The sequence below is a fragment of the Chiloscyllium plagiosum genome, unplaced genomic scaffold (assembly GCF_037043375.1).
Source record: "Chiloscyllium plagiosum isolate Xiang-an unplaced genomic scaffold, Cpla_swu_hap1 HiC_scaffold_13, whole genome shotgun sequence".
NCBI classification, from domain to species: Eukaryota; Metazoa; Chordata; class Chondrichthyes; order Orectolobiformes; family Hemiscylliidae; genus Chiloscyllium; species Chiloscyllium plagiosum.
Window position 1 is genome coordinate 28,399,647 of NW_028270151.1, and position 17,280 is coordinate 28,416,926.

At 48.7% G+C, this 17,280-nt stretch overlaps 1 protein-coding gene across 1 annotated transcript in view; it reads right to left on the bottom strand.

Annotated features, from left to right (window-relative positions):
- Window positions 1-3,883: 3,883 nt before the first annotated feature.
- Window positions 3,884-17,280, bottom strand: part of tprg1 (tumor protein p63 regulated 1) — a 72,397-nt gene continuing 59,000 nt past the window's right edge. The window contains exons 4-5 of the mRNA XM_043702547.2: window positions 8,279-8,432; window positions 3,884-4,617 (exon numbers count right to left, since the gene is read on the bottom strand). Coding sequence (XP_043558482.1) covers window positions 4,423-4,617; window positions 8,279-8,432 — 349 coding nt within the window. The 3' untranslated portion in view covers window positions 3,884-4,422. The remainder of the gene's footprint in view (window positions 4,618-8,278; window positions 8,433-17,280) is intronic.

Here is a 17,280-nt window from a genome sequence, read left to right on the forward strand (position 1 = left end):
TGTAATCACGTCTCATGCTAACATATCCTTTCTTTTTGCTGAATATATATTTTCTCATTCCTGTTCTGTATCAGAATTTATAGTTGCAGAAATAACATTAATTCATTTATATCCCACAATTGACTCCCATGTGCCAGCATTTGGCCCATATGCCTCTAAACCCTTCCTATTCATATACCCATCCAGATGCCTTTTAAATGTTGTAATCGTACGAGCCTCCACCACTTCCTCTGGAAGCTCATTCCAAATAGGCACCACCCTTTGCTTGAAAAAAATTGCCCCTTAGGTCCCTTTTATATCTTTTGCCTCTCACCTTAAACCTATATCCTCTTGTTTTGGACTCACCCATTCTGGGCTCAAGACATTGTCTATTCACCTTATCCATGCCCCTCATAATTTAACAAACCTCTATAAGGTCAGTCCTCAACCTCCAACACTCCAGGGAAAATAACCCAGCCTATTTTGCCTCTCCCCATAATTCAAATCCTCCAACTCCAGCAACATCCTTGTAAATTTTTTCTGAACACTTTTTAGTTTCACAACATCTTTCCTATGCAGGGAGGCCACACAGTACTCCAAAAGGGCCGAACTAATTTCTGATAAATCCAATGCACCCTGGAATATTTCATGAAATATTTAAATATTGTGAATGAAGCTTTTTTTTCTGAATGCCCTTTGTTTTGACTCTGATTAGCGGGCAACCGTGTCCTGGTGATTAAACATGCAGAAACTTCAGAACAATCCGGAAAGTTACAACCTCATCCTCACAGCCAGGCACTTACACCTTGATACATATTTATTACTGTCACTGGCCACCTTTGGAATGTCTGTGCAGCTGTAAAGATGTGTTGTTCCTGGTTCAATTTCTATAGGTCTGCTGCACGGTTTTTCATAATTTATGAATTGATGTAAACATTATAACGCAGCCCACTCCTGCCATTTTCGGAAGGGATGGAGGAGACAGAACGTCACTGAGAACTTGGAAACAATGCAGGGTTGAGGAGGTAGTGTTTTCGGCTTGCTGGGAGACAGACAAAAACACTGAGGGAAATGGTCACGGTGAGGGGCGGAATTCGGGCTACAGCCGATGGTGGGGATGAAGTGTACAGATGTAAAGGGACTGAGGCTGCGGCTAATGGCTGAAAAGAGGTAAATTCACCTGGAAGCTTATCGAAATCATCACGGAGAATGTTCACTGAGTGGACTCAGGCTGCAAGTGGCTACCGGCTACTGACTACGGAAACTCAAGTGGCAGGAAAAATTTCCACCATCGAGAAAACAAAGAGCCAGCTTGGAATAAGCAGACTGTTTGACAAAGAGGCAGAAAGCTAGATTCTGTACACTGAACATTTTAACAATTATTTCAAGGCAAACAAAGTAGCTGAAGACTTAAAGGTTTTGGTTTTCTTGAGCACCATTGGGAACAAGAGTTTTGTAACCAGTGGAGAAGAGCAATAAAGAATTATGTGAAATATTGGAAAGTCACCCTGCACCAAAGTCACTGGTGATCATGGAACATTTACATTTTTATAAACAGGTTCAACAAGAAAGAGAATCCATTACCCAATCTGTGTCCCCTTTAAAGAGGTTAGCAAAACATTATAAATTGAGAGGATTCCACCAAGATGCCATGGAACTGGTTGGTTTGTGACCTATAACATGTGCTCACCTCCCCTCCCCCCCACACACAGGTGTTCAAACTTCAGAGGCCCAGTCCCAAGGCTAGGCCTCCCCACAGGAACAGCTCCTCTGGTAGAATATGTCTTCCACAAGGGCTCAGTCCAAACACCAATAAAAAGTGAAGATACATACAAAAAAAACAAAGAAAACTAGAGTCCAAGGGCTAAACCCTACCACAAAATTAACATTATCCTTTTCTCAAAGGAGTGAAAAGAGTAACACAGGCTGTAACCAGCCAGTGAAACAACAATCCCCTAATGAGAACTGAGTTACACCTGAAACACATTATGTGCATCAAGAGTTTTAACAATCAGTCCTCACTAAAAGGAATGTCAGCTGACAAACTGGCTAAATAATTCAGCCAGTTCAGAAATCAGTTTTTTTTCTCTCCCCCTCTACCCCCCCTCCCACTCCCTCCCTACCTCTCCCCCCCTCCCCTCCTATGTGGAGGTCACAGAGATAAGGAAGACTGTGGGATTGGAGCAGATTACAGTGAAAAGAAATGTTGTCTGTGTTGGAAGAGGTTACAAAGATAGGGATTGTTGTAGGGGTTGCGGGATGTTACAGAGTGAAGGAGGGTGTCGTGTTGGAGGAAGCTACAGAGATAGGGTATGTTATAGAGTGTGGAGGATATTACAATGTTAAAGAGGGCTGTACAGACTTGAAGAGGTTACAGAGATAGAGTAGGTGGTGGTAGTTACAGAGGTACAAAAGATTGTAGGGGCTAGAGGAGATTAGAGAGATAGAGAAGTTACAGAGATAGAGGAGGGTTGTAAAGGCTGGAGGCGGTTATAGAGATAGGGAGGGTTAATGTTTCTGCAGAAGTTTGTTACAAAAATGATTATATTTAAGATTACCTGGTGCTAGTGATAACTGCTTACGTTAGGGTTAGTCCCTGCTGGAGCTGCCTTGAACAATAACTGACTTAGAGAAGTTCTTGTTTTATCTGGTTCACTGGATGAAGTCTGTTACGAACCCGCTGCCCAGTTGATCTTTCCCATTTCTGAAAAGCAAACCCTCCCTCTCAGTTCCGTTTGAAATCTATTTGTTGATATAAAAAAGTGATTGAAGCAACATCTCAAGATTATATTTCCTAAGCAAACTATGTCTCCGAGGCAACTGTATGAGATCACTGAACTGATCACTATGAAGAACCGAAGGAACATGTCGTTTCCATCAGCCAGTCTTCAGGCTGGACTTGACATTGCACTGACACTGAAATTCACACACAGCATTGTTCCTTGTGTGGTAGGTAAAATGGATTGGTGGCAGTATCCTGGTCGTGGTGAATACCACTTGTGTAGTCACGCTATAGCAGTAACATGAGACATGAAAATTTGATACAGAAACAGGCACATTCAAGCTATCCTGCAAGGCAATGGCTATCCTGATCAGATCATTGCTCAGTCTACAGCAGAAATTGGCGCAGGTGCCAAAGACTGTCATTTTTTGACTTGAAAAATGCCTGGTCTCTTGAAAATTGCCCTTCAATGGGACAGTATTCCAAAAAAACTGATGATTAAGAAAATTGGTTGCAACAGACAGTGTATAGGTTATAGTGAACCTCTGTGTCTACAACATGCAAATAAAACATCTACTGTTAAATGCACTGCATTGGTTGAAAGGTAGTTTGAGACATCCAGAAGGGCACTATACAAATGCATTTCTTTCCTTTTAACATAATTCTGAATGTCTGAGTCTAGATTTCTTGCTGATTTCTCTGGAATGGGATTTGATTCCATTACCTTCTGAATCTGAGGTGAGAATGCCAATATTGACTGCACAGACATCTCAGGTTAGATTATCTGGACAGCTTGGCATTCGGGGGATCTTCAGAGAAATGTGCATGTGATCTAAACCTACCAAGAACAATGATAATTCAGGGTTAAAATGGAAACTTCTGATAATTGGATCCTCAGTGTTACCCTTTGTGTTGTTATAAACAGCCAGTTCAATGGCCTGTTTTGTTAACATCTATCTCTGATGTCCCATAGCCTCTCAATGGGGATTTTCACCAGCCAGCACAATGCACTGACCATTAACTATGACTAGAGACCCAGTACATGACCTGAGGAGGAGAGATGATACTGGACACTGAATGTGAACTGTAGCTGCCACAGGAATGGCTGATAAGTCATTGTACTCTGGGTTGAAAATGCAGAGGATGTTAGGTTTCAGTCTGTGACAAAGTGAAGCACACAGACAAGATTGTAGCCTTCTTTATTAAATCATTGTCCAGAATAACATTTATTAGTCAAAGTTAACAACATTATACAAATGACAGAGAAAGCCTAATTGGTGATGTCATAAAACATTCATAAATGTTATGTACCATACATTAGTGCATTGTTTTAACAATATCTTTTTGGAAATGTCTTGGTACTAAAACACTAATACACCCAGGGATAACATCTTGTGGAACAATAAATCTCAATGCATGTTGTTATTAAATGTTATCTCAGCTCTTATGTTACTACTTTCAACCAGTGCAAGCAATGTCTAATATTCTCAGTCTACTCTTGTTTGTAGATTTGTGACATTTGACAGATTCAGTACTCACTTTATGTATGAAACTCAATAGATTTAATGTTGTTTCAAAATGGGCCATGATATCTGTAGAATTAGGGACTGATATGTGATCTGCAAAATCTCAACAAGTTTAAATAATGAGAAAGCAATCGCAAGAGACCTAAAGGAAACCATTTGTTTAGGGAATCGCAACAGGCCAGTGGTGCAGTCAGGCTAGAAGCCCACAGACCCCCGAGCCAGTGAATAGCCCAGCCTGTTCTGATTGCTGAGGACAGACATCACCCCCATGTAGGAGTCAATGGCGATTGGATGATTCAATATCAGCGCTCCATTCGCCCTCCCAGGAACTGGATCCACTTGGTAGGCTTTTTGGACAGCCTGAGACAGCTGTATTTTGAAATTTTCGAGCTGTAAAAGAAGTAGATTGGGATATCAAATTATTGCAAAGATACATGTACAAAAGTCCACTGAGACCAGATATTGAATATATGGTTCAGTAATCTGGTGATGAGGTTATTTCAAATGAAAAATCACTGAGCTGACATGTTAACTCTGCTTCTCTCTCTACAGATGCTACCAGACCTGCTGAGTATTTCCAACACACTCTGTTTTGTTACATTAATGGTTCCAACACTGGATTGTGAATCGAGAGATCTTGACCAATTATCCAGAGATAGGAGTACAAATCCTACCACAGTAGCTGTGACATTGAAATTAAATTAATTGAAGAAATAGAGACAGAGAAACATCGGAAATAGGTGCAGAAGTAGGCCTCTCGGCTCTGCCCCACATTCAATATGATCATGGCTGGTCATACCACAATCTCAGTATCCCTCTCCTGCTTTTTCTCCATACCCCTTGATCCCTTTAGCCACAAGGGCCAGGTCTGGCTCCCTCTTGAATATATCTAATATACCTGCATTCTTGTAAAAGCCCTTCAGCTTCCACTAAGTCCATTAGGGACAGAAATCTGCTGTTCTTACCTGATCTGGTTTACATGGAACTCGGGAGCCATCAATGCGGTCGACTCTCAGACACCCTCTAAATGACCCAGCTAGCCACTCAGTTGTGTCAAAATTAGAACAATTGCAATGGTTCGTAAAGAGGATTCATTATTACCCTCTCAAAGGGCATTTAAGGATTGACGGTAAATGCTGGTTAAGTAGCCGTCTCCCACATTCTCTGGATGAATGAAAATACTAGACAATCTATCCACTGATCCAGAATACTCATGGACAAAGTGTTACTGTTCACCAAGAATGCCATTTATGCAAGGCTTTACCAAGACTGAACCCCAGCAGGAAAGCACTAGGTTGTACCATGAAAAGCCAGGCTGAGTGTGAGATGTTGTGCAGAAGTCACCAGCCAACATACTCATGATCTGTTTCAGTCAGTAGACAGAGATGTTGACAATGTCTAGCCTTCAAGAATTTCCAAGCAGGGAAATCTCAGTCAAGATGCACTCCCAAAAAGACCCCTCTTCACTGAATGCAGTGGAATTCTCACTTTAACAGTGAACGAGCATCATGGTCAGTCCACAAACTCAGATTCATCCCAGCCCAGACCCATGCTATTCAATCCCAACCCAATTCAGTCACTTCTCATTTCTGTTCAACTCAAATTAAAAGTGTATATTCACCAACCAGAGTTTGGCAAACACAAGACAAATGACAAGAATTGGAGTGAAGTGTTCATTACATATACATGACACACGCATCTTCTTCATCCCAAACAAACAAACCTAATCTTTTGCCAGTAATAATTTTCTTCCAAAGAATACGCCCTTTGATCAGGTTACTGACCGAACATCAACATTATGAAATACTTGGCATTTTTCCCACTTAATGACAGATTTGATTGTTTACTCTTGATGCAGCTACTAGGCCAGCAGCAAAGACTATCCTTACTCCAGAGAAGTGTCACACTGAGGGTTAGTACAAAGGGAGTGCTGCACTATCAGAAGATCAGTACTGAGGGAGTGCTGCACTGTCAGAGGGTCAATACTGAGGGAGTGTTCCACTGTCAGAGGGTCAGTACTGAGGGAGTGCTGCACTGTCAAAGGGTCGGTACTGAGGGAGTACTGCACTGTCAGAGGGTCAGTACTGAGGGAGTGCCGCACTGTCAGAGGGTCAGTACTGAGGGAGTGTTGCACTGTCAGAGGGTCAGTACTGAGGGAGTGCTGCACTGTCAGAGGGTCTGTACAGAGGGAGTGTTGCACTGTCAAAGGGTCTGTACTGAGGGAGTGCTGCACTGTCAGAGGGCCTGTACTGAGGGAGTGCTGCACTGACAGGGTGACAGTGAGTCTTGAGAAGGTTTGACAGGGTGACAGTACTGAGGGAGTCAAGATTAGAGTGGTGCTGGAAAAGCACAGCAGATTAAGCAGTAACTGAGGAGCAGGAAAATCAACGTTTCAGGCAGGAGCCTTTCATCAGGAATGAGGAAAGGGCTGAGAAGGGCTCCTGATGAAGGGTTCCTGCCCGAAACATTGATTTTCCTGCACCTCGGATGCTGCCTGACCTGTTGTGCTTTTCCAGCACCACACTCTAGACTCTGATCTCCAGCATCTGCAGACCTCACTTTCCTCAGTACTGAGGGACCGCTGCACTGACAGAGAGTCAGTACTGAGGCAGTGCTGTACTGACAGAGAGTCATTACTGAGGCAGTGCTGTACTGACAGAGAGTCAGTACTGAGGCAGTGCTGTACTGACAGAGTACGTACTGAGGGAGTGCTATAGTGTCTCAGGCTGGAACATAAGTCTAGCACCTGAAAGGGTTAACTAACATTATGTGAGAAGCTCCACCCATCAGGCTATAAGAACAGGTTAAAATGTAATGTGTATCCCAATCCTCTGCAGTGTGGTTAACTATTAGCTGCCCTCTGAATTGGCAGAGCAGGCCACTCTGTTGCCTCTGGCAAACTTAAGGATGGGCAATAAAAGTCTGCAACACCCACATCCCAAGAGTGAAGAAGAAGAAAGAAAGAGCCTGTGTTACCATCTGCATGCCGAGCTTCTCCTGTAATTATTGCTGAGATGTGAGGGAACTGCAGCACTAACTGAGGGAGGGGGAAGATCCACAATTTGGGGAAAGAGGGTGAATTCAGAATTGCTTTCAGCAGATTTGTCTGAAGTTGAGGTGTGACTGTCTTTAATTGGAACTGATTCACACACACAGAGCTCGTTGTTGAAGCACTAATGGCCCGGGGCATTGCCTGAACTGAAGGAAAGTGCGCCAGTTCTTTTCATGCTGTGAGAACCAAATCCGGTTCAGTGACTCTACGCCAAGAAAGACATTAGACAGATTAAGCACCATCATTTCATTAAAGTTTATCTGCCTGAGGGAAATGTTTAAATTGTGGGAACCGATAGTGACTAACAGGTAAAGAATTGGTATCAAGGTTTGGCTGTTATTGAGGTGACAGTTTTGAAAGCCTATTGTTGGTCAACTGTATTAGAAACAGCACGATTCAAGCTGAGGAACACAACTCCTGTTTGGTACATGGTTAAGATCAAAATCACAGTGAGATAAACAGTGTGGAGAACTGCATGTGATGGCAGGAGATCACAGGGAAGGCAACAAACCAATGGATGAAACTTTCTGAGAGAAATATGAGGTGATACATTTAAAATATAGGAGAGGTTATTCACTAAATGGCAACAGTTTAAATGGATACAAGGCTTTAGAAGTGAGAGGATTAAGGCAGAGCAGAGGCAAACAAGGGTGGCCAGTTTTTACAAAGTGAGAATTTGGACACCATAGACAGATGCACATGCACCTTCTGAACATCTAACCAGGTAACCAAGTAACCAGGGGCAGTCTAGGGTGTTGAGCTGGGGACAAGTGACTGTGAGTATACCCTTAACTGTTGTGCTTAGAATTACAGCAGCCAGTGTGTGCACTCATTCCAAAAGCCAATGAACAGACACTATATGGTTTTGGGCTCTTTGTAGATACACACTGGCTGTCTTCAATTCTAAAAATGAGATAGAACACCTTCAAGCTTAAGGGGCTGAATGGCTTACACTTGCTTCTACATTACTTCTACTTACACTTCCAAGTCCACTGTTACCTGACAAAGGCTGGTGAATCTCTCAGTGGCATTGATGGCTGGATGTTCAGCAAAGGTTGTATATGGAATTTCAGTGCTCCAAGGGTTCCAACGGGATAGGAAGGAAGCCTCTCGCAGCTTGTCCCAGTGAATACGAACTCCCTTGCCTTCTCTCCTGTAGAAACAAACAGCAGTGCGGGAAATGAGCCAGCAATTAATGAATTATTCCATTCTGCAGCGAGCACTCAGTTACACTCTTGGGAATTCACCTAATGTTACTGTTCGACAATTCAGATCCCAGACTGAAATCTGGCCTGATAGATCATAGGCCACTTTGCGAACCTCTACATTCAGTCTGCAAAAATTACCCAGAGCTTCCAGATACCTGCCACTTCATTACACTATGGGTTCCCATGCCCAATCTTTCTGACTCAGGCCTGCTGAGGTGATCTAGTGAGACTTAATGCAAGCTGGAGGGAGACCCACCTCATCTTCCGCCTGGGAACCTTGCAGCCTTCAGGTATCAACATCGAGTTCAATTATTTTAAAGCCTGAACACCTCTTTCCATGTCGTTATGGGGATGGGGTGGCAGGGGTGGGTCTGAGTGGGATACACTTCAGAGGGTCAGTGCAGACTTGATGGGCCAAATAGCCTTGTTCTGCACTATAGGGATTCTTTGACTCTATGTCTTTTATCCACACCTACACTGTCATGACGTGTCATTTTCAGCACAGCTGACCCTTTTTTCCCACTGACATCCCCATTATCACCTACTAAACCTTTCTTCTTTCTTGGCTTACCATCAAAAATCCCATTGTCTGCCTAACTCTTACCTTTCCTTCTCTTTCTGAGCTCCGTCTTCACTCATTGGCTCACTCCTAGCCTCCCCCACCCTCCTGTCCCTAAGATAAATGCCACTATTTCCTAGATGCTACCAGTTCTAAATGATTAAGCATTCAAAATATTAACTCTTTTCCTCGTGCTCCACAGATGCTGCCAAACGTCTTGAGTTTCTCAAGCAATTTCTGTTTTGTTTCAAATTTCTAGCATCTATAGATTTTTGTTCTATTTCTTTACAGATTAGATTCTCTACAGTGTGGAAACAGACCCTTTGACCCAACAAGTCCAGACCGACCCTCCAAAGAGTAACCCACCTAGTCCCATTTCCCTCTCACTAATGCATCAAACACTATGGGCAATTTAGCATGGCCAATTCACTTAACTTACACATCTTTGGATTATGGGAGGAAATCAGAGGAAACCCACATAGACACAGGGAGAATGTGCAAACCTCCACACAGACAGTCACCCGAGGCTGGAATTGAACCTGGATCCGTGGCGCTGTGAGGCAGCAGTGCTAACCACTGAGCCACCGTGCTGCCTTTTAATGAGAGTGTCTCTCACTTAAACATAAACATGCAATATTGCAGATTTAGTTTTAACAATGAGACAGAAGCTTATTCAGCAAAGGAAGTGGAGATACATTCAAATAGACAAAACTGTTTACATATAATATGACTTCAGATATTTTGAAATACATGGAAGAAACATTATCCTAAAACATTCCATTACATGTTGTCAAAAGCCCTCCCTCACATTAGAGAAGAATCTCTTTCTCTAATGCCACAATAGGTTTATTTTAACTATGACTTCAACTCCCAATCTGGAAAATCTGATAGCCTTTATATGGAGCTTTCATATACCTGAGTTCATACATCCTCAACTTAAACAAACCTCATCAGGATGTTATCTGGGACCTGATCTGGGACTTTCACTAAACTCCTGATTCTAAGATAATCTAGATTTTTCTGTATTCATTCAGGGGATGAGGACATCGTGGGCTAGGCAGCATTTATTGCCCATCCCTAAATGCCCAGAGGGCAGTCGAGAATCCACCACATTGCTGTGGGTCTCAGATCACCTATAGGCCAGACCAGGTAAGAATGGCAGATTTCCTTCCCAAAAGGGCATTAGTGAACCAGACAGGTTTTCCAACATTTGTCAATGGATTTCTAGCAGTCATTAGATTCTTAATTCCAAATATTTGTTGAATTCAAATTCCACCATCTGCTGCGGCAGGACTCGAGTTTAGGAGCGCAGAACGTTACCGAAGTTCTAGATGAACACTACAGCAATCATACCACTAGGCCATCGCCTCCCTGATAGTTTTACTGCTTTATCCACCATCCCAAGTGTGGGAGAGGATAGGCAGGGGGCAATGGAGAGGGGTGTGGGAGTGGGTAGGCAGGTGGCAGTAGGGAGGGGTGTGGGAGTGGATAGGTGGGGGCGGGAGGAGGGGTGTGAGAGTGGGTAGGAAGGTAGCAGTGAGGAAGGGTGTGGGAGTGGGTAGGCAGGAGGCAGTGGGGAGGGGTGTGGGAGTGGGTAGGCAGGTGGCAGTGGGGAGGGGTGTGTGAGTGGATAGGTAGGGGGCAGTGGGGAGGGGTGTGGGAATGGATAGGCAGGGGGCGGGGGATGGGTGTGGGTGTGGGTAGACAGTGGGGAGGGTGTAAGAGTGGGTAGGCAGGTGGCAGTGAGGAGGGGTGTGGGAGTGGGTAGGCCGGGGTCAGTGGGGAGAGGTGTGGGAGTGGGTAGGCAGGTGGCAATGGGGAGGGTACGGGAGTGGGTAGGCAGGAGGCAGTGGGGAGGGGTGTGGGAGTGGGTAGGCAGGTGGCAGTGGGGAGGGGTGTGGGAATGGATAGGCAGGGGGCGGGGGATGGGTGTGGGTGTGGGTAGGCAGTGGGGAGGGGTGTGAGAGTGGGTAGGCAGGTGGCAGTGAGGAGGGGTGTAAGAGTGGGTAGGCAGGTGGCAGTGAGGAGGGGTGTGGGAGTGGGTAGGCGGGGGCAGTGGGGAGGGGTGTGGGAGTGGGTAGGCAGGGGGCAGTGGGGAGGGGTGTGGGAGTGGGTAGGCAGGTGGCAGTGGGGAGGGGTGTGGGAATGGATAGGCAGGGGGCGGGGGATGGGTGTGGGTGTGGGTAGACAGTGGGGAGGGGTGTAAGAGTGGGTAGGCAGGTGGCAGTGAGGAGGGGTGTGGGAGTGGGTAGGCAGTTGGCAGTGAGGAGGGGTGTGTGAGTGGATAGGTAGGGGGCAGTGGGGAGGGGTGTGGGAATGGATAGGCAGGGGGCGGGGGATGGGTGTGGGTGTGGGTAGACAGTGGGGAGGGTGTAAGAGTGGGTAGGCAGGTGGCAGTGAGGAGGGGTGTGGGAGTGGGTAGGCCGGGGTCAGTGGGGAGAGGTGTGGGAGTGGGTAGGCAGGTGGCAATGGGGAGGGTACGGGAGTGGGTAGGCAGGTGGCAATGGGGAGGGTATGGGAGTGGGTAGGTAGTGGTCAGTGGGGAGGGGTGTGGGAGTGAGTAGATAGGGGTCAGTGGGGAGGGGCGTGGGAGTGGGTAGGCGGGGGTCAGTGGGGAGGGATGAGGGAGTGGGTAGTCAGGTGGCAGTGGGGAGGGTGTGGGAGTGGGTAGGCAGGGGGCAATGGGGTGGGTGTGGAAGTGGGTAGGCAGATGGCAGTGGGGAGGGTGTGGGAGTGGGTAGGTAGGGGTCAGTGGGGAGGGGTGTGGGAGTGGGTGGGCAGGCTGCAGAAGGGATGGGTATGGGAGTGGGTAGGCAGGGGGCAGTGGGGAGGCGTGTAGGGGTGGGTGGGGAGGGGGCAGAGGGGATGGGTATGGGAGTGGGTAGGCAGGGGGCAGTGGGGAGGTGTGTGGGAGTGGGTAGGCAGGGGTAGTGGGGAGAGGTGTGGGAGTGGGTAGGCAGAGGGCAGTGGGGAGAGAGGTGGGAGTGGGTGGGCAGGGTGCAGTGGGGACGGGTGTGGGAGTGGGTGGGCAGGGGGCAGTGGGGATGGGTGTGGGAGCGGGTTGGCAGGGGGCAGTGGGGAGACATGTGGGAGTGGGTAGGCAGGAGGTAGTGGGGAGAGGTGTGGGAGTGGGTAGGCAGGAGGCACTGGGGAGAGGTGTGAGAGTGGGTGGGCAGGGGGCAGTGGTGAGGGTGTGGGAGTGGGGGGACAGGTGGTAGTGGGGAGGTGTGTGTGAGTGGATAGGTAGGGGGCAGTGAGGAGGGGTGTGGGAGTGGATAGGCAGGCTGGCAGTGAGGAGGGGTGAGGGTGTGGGAGTTGGTGGGCAGGCTGGCAATGGTGAGAGGTGTGAGTTTGGGAGTGGGTGGGCAGGCTGGCAGTGGGGAAGGGTGTGGGCGTGGGTAGGCCGGGGTCAGTGGGGAGAGGTGTGGGAGTGGGTAGGCAGGTGGCAATGGGGAGGGTACGGGAGTGGGTAGGCAGGTGGCAATGGGGAGGGTATGGGAGTGGGTAGGTAGTGGTCAGTGGGGAGGGGTGTGGGAGTGGGTAGATAGGGGTCAGTGGGGAGGGGCGTGGGAGTGGGTAGGCGGGGGTCAGTGGGGAGGGATGAGGGAGTGGGTAGTCAGGTGGCAGTGGGGAGGGTGTGGGAGTGGGTAGGCAGGGGGCAATGGGGTGGGTGTGGAAGTGGGTAGGCAGATGGCAGTGGGGAGGGTGTGGGAGTGGGTAGGTAGGGGTCAGTGGGGAGGGGTGTGGGAGTGGGTGGGCAGGCTGCAGAAGGGATGGGTATGGGAGTGGGTAGGCAGGGGGCAGTGGGGAGGCGTGTAGGGGTGGGTGGGGAGGGGGCAGAGGGGATGGGTATGGGAGTGGGTAGGCAGGGGGCAGTGGGGAGGTGTGTGGGAGTGGGTAGGCAGGGGTAGTGGGGAGAGGTGTGGGAGTGGGTAGGCAGAGGGCAGTGGGGAGAGAGGTGGGAGTGGGTGGGCAGGGTGCAGTGGGGACGGGTGTGGGAGTGGGTGGGCAGGGGGCAGTGGGGATGGGTGTGGGAGTGGGTTGGCAGGGGGCAGTGGGGAGACATGTGGGAGTGGGTAGGCAGGAGGCACTGGGGAGAGGTGTGAGAGTGGGTGGGCAGGGGGCAGTGGTGAGGGTGTGGGAGTGGGGGGACAGGTGGTAGTGGGGAGGTGTGTGTGAGTGGATAGGTAGGGGGCAGTGAGGAGGGGTGTGGGAGTGGATAGGCAGGCTGGCAGTGAGGAGGGGTGAGGGTGTGGGAGTTGGTGGGCAGGCTGGCAGTGGGGAGGGGTGTGGGAGTGGGTCGGCAGGCTGGCAGTGGGGAAGGGTGTGGGAGTGGGTGGGCAGGCTGGCAATGGTGAGAGGTGTGAGTTTGGGAGTGGGTGGGCAGGCTGGCAGTGGGGAAGGGTGTGGGCGTGGGTAGGCAGGGGACAGTGGGAAGGTTTGTGGGAGTGGGTAGGCAGGGGGCAGTGAGGAGGGGTGTGGAAGTGGGTCGGCAGGGGGCAGTGGGGAGGTCTGTGGGAGTGGGTGGGCAGGCTGTCAGTGGGGAGGGGTGAGGGTGTGGAAGTGGGTCGTTAGGGGGCAGTGGGGAGGTCTGTGGGAATGGGTGGGCAGGGGTCAGTGGGGAGGGGTGTGGGAGTGGGTAGCCAGGGGACGATGGGGAGGGGTTTGGGTGTGGGTAGGCAGGCTGGCAGTGAGGAAGGGTGTGGGATTGGGTAGGCAGGGGACAGTGGGGAGGGGTGTGGGAGTGGGTAGGCAGGGGGCAGTGAGGAGGGGTGTGGGAGTGGGTGGGCAGGCTGTCAGTGGGGAGGGGTGAGGGTGTGGGTGTGGGTGGGCAGGCTGGCAGTGGGTCGGCAGGCTGGCAGTGGGGAGGGGTGTGGGAGTGGGTGGGCAGGCTGGCAATGGGGAGAGGTGTGGGTGTGGGAGTGGGTGGGCAGGCTGTCAGTGGGGAGGGGTGTGGTGTGGGAGTGGGTGGGCAGGCTGGCAGTGGGGAAGGGTGTGGGCGTGGGTAGGCAGTGGACAGTGGGAAGGTTTGTGGGAGTGGGTAGGCAGGGGGCATTGTGAAGGGGTGTGGGAGTGGGTGGGCAGGGGACAGTGGGGAGGGGTGTGGGAGTGGGTAGGCGGGGGGTAGTGGGGAGAGGTGTGGGAGTGGGTAGGCAGGGGGCAGTGGGGAGGCATGTGGGAGTGGGTAGGCAGGGAGTAGTGGGGAGAGGTGTGGGAGTGGGTAGGCAGGGGACAGTGGGGAGAGGTGTGGGAGTGAGTAGGCAGGGTGCATTGGGGAGGGGTGTAGGAGTGGGTAGGCGGGGGTAGTGGGGAGAGGTGTGGGAGTGGGTAGGCAGGGGGCAGTGGGGAGAGGTGTGGGAGTGGGTGGGCAGGGTGCAGTGGGGACGGGTGTGGGAGTGGGTGGGCAGGGGGCAGTGGGGAGTGGTGTGGGAGTGGGTAGGCTGGGGGCAGTGGGGAGGGGTGTGGGAATGGGTAGGTGGGGGGCAGTGGGGAGGTGTGTGGGAGTGGGTGGGCAGGGGGCAGTGGGGAGGTGTGTGGGAATGGGTAGGCTGGCTGGTAGTGGGGAGGGGTGGGAGTGGGTAGGCAGGGGGCAGTGGTGAGTTGTGTGGGAGTGAGTGGGCAGGGTGCAGTGGGGAGGGGTGTGGGAGTGGGTGAGCAGACTGGCACACACCCCTCCCAAGGTGCAAGTGCCAGCTTCCCACCAAAGATTGACGAAAGTAGAAGTTGCTGCTCATTCCTGTTCTCAGTATTGCCTTCCTGTCACTAGTTTTGCTGAAGGTTTGCTTCATCGTGGATGACAGGAGTGTCTTTCAGACTTGATAATCCAATATAATTGCTGATTGCACAATGAGATATCAAACTTTCAGTCTGTTTTGAGAAATCTCTGGCCGCTATACCACCTCTGGCTGTATGCCTGGCAATGCCCAAGTGTTTCCAGAGTCTCCTTTCTAATACATCATCCCAAAGGGAAACTGGAATAACTAGTGTATTGTCAAAAACTACTAAATCATCCCTGATTGTGCAATGCTGGTTCTCAAATGAATGTGTTCTCAGTCACACAATGAAGATTTGGTCTGGCCACCCTTCAGCACCACACCAATAAATGGTAGCACAGACTTGGTCACTGCTTTGCTCTATGCAAACTCGGTTGAGCTTCTTTTGGTTTACTGGCCACTGTTTCTTTTCAGCTGCAATTAAATGTTTCTTTTATACAGGTAATCTCATAAGATTTTTTCTTCTTATTGGGTTCTACTGTGAGTCAAGAAAACCCAATGAAATCTTGATTGGTTGACGACGGCTTGTTTTTGGACGAGTTGCCCTCTGGGAGGTGGTCAAACACTTTCTGCTCTCCTGAGGAAGTTGAAACAAAGGATAGGCGTGCGGACTGAGCAGTTAATGAATTGCAAGCGATGTGTAAATGTTCAACCTCCTTATGCTCCTTATGTTACAGAATAACGAAGCATTCCTGTGGTCTTGACAATTATTCCATCTCCATCATACAGTCTCATCTCTGTAGACTGCAGACTGCAGCATCTGCTTCTTAAGTTATAGTGACTAGTCTGATTGAATAATCATCTTGGCACTTGTATCAAGCTCAAATTTAATAAGACATTGATTGACACAAACAAATTTTACCAAAAGTGCATTGTTGGGATCACCTATTTCACTGATGATGCCTGGGTTTCTTTTCTAAGGGCGATTACTTTACCATATTGAGCTCTTTGCATGTGTAACCTCCCTCTCTGCAGCTTTGTAACTATGTGTTACTTTTGCACTTAGTGTTTGATTTTGAGGCAAGTCTGTATCTTAGGAACTGTTGCCTCATAAACCTTATTGAGTTATTTGAGAAGGTGACCAAACAGGTGGGTGAGGGTAAAGCGGTCGATGCGGTGTATATGGATTTCAGTAAGACGTTTGATAAGGTTCCACACGGTAGGCTATTGCACAAATACGGAGGCATGGGATTGAGGGTGATTTAGTGGTTTGGATCAGAAATTGGCTAGCTGAAAGAGGACAGAGGGTGGTGGTTGATGGGAAATATTCATCCTGGAGTTCACTACTAGTGGGAACTGTTTCGGGTCCATTGTTGTTTGTCATTCATATAAATGACCTGGATGAGAGCATAGAAGGATGGGTTAATACATTTGCTGATGACACTAAGGTCGGTAGAGTTGTGGATAGTGCTGAAGGATGTTGTAGGTTACAGAGAGACATAGATAAGCTGTAGAGCTGGGCTGAGAGGTGGCAAATGGAGTTTAATGCCGATAAGTTTGAGATTATTCACATTGGAAGGAGAAACAGGAATGCAGAGTACTGGGCTAATGGTAAGATTCTTGGTAGTGTAGATGAGCAGAGAGATCTCAGTGTCCAGATACATAGATCCTTGAAAGTTGCTACCCAGGTCGATAGGGTTTTTAATGAGGGATATGGTGTGTTCGTTTTTGTTGGTAGAGGGATTGAGTTTCGGAACTATGAGATCATGCTGCAGCTGTACAAAACTATGGCGCGGCCACACTTGGAGTATTGTCTACAGTTCTGGTCACCGCATTACAGGAAGGATGTGGAAGCTTTGGAAAGGGTTCAAAAGTGATTTACTAGGATGTTGCCTGGTATTGTGGGAAGATCTTACAAGGAAAGGCTGAGGGACTTTAGGTTGTTTTTGTTAGAGAGAAGAAGGTTGAAGCGACTTAATTGAGACATATAAGATGCTCAGAGGGTTAGATAGGTTGGACAGTGAGAACCTTTTTCCTTGGATAGTGATAGCTAGCACGAGGGGACATAGGTTTAAATTGAGGGGTGATAGATATAGGACAGATGTCAGAGGTAGTTTCTTTAGCGAAACCCACTGCCTGCAACAGTAGTAGACTTGCCAACTGTAAGGGCATTTAAATCATCATTGGATAGGCATATGGACGAGAATAGAATAGTGTAGGTTAGATGGGTTCAGATTGGTTTCACAGATCGGCGCAACATTGAGGGCCAAAGGGCCTGTACTGTGCTGTAATGTTCTATGTTATATTCTAAGTCCAATCTTGTGTTGTGCATGGCCTGTCTCCAACCTTAAATCTCCAGGAAGTTGTATATTTTTAAATGTCTCTCCTCAATGTTTTGATAAGTTTTATTAAAGTCTTGTCAAGTTTTAAATCAGCAACATTACAACATCTTGGAGTTGATAGAGATAGATCAGCTCCCTCTGAATGCTCCAGTAGAACTCATTGTCTCCACCTGCAGGC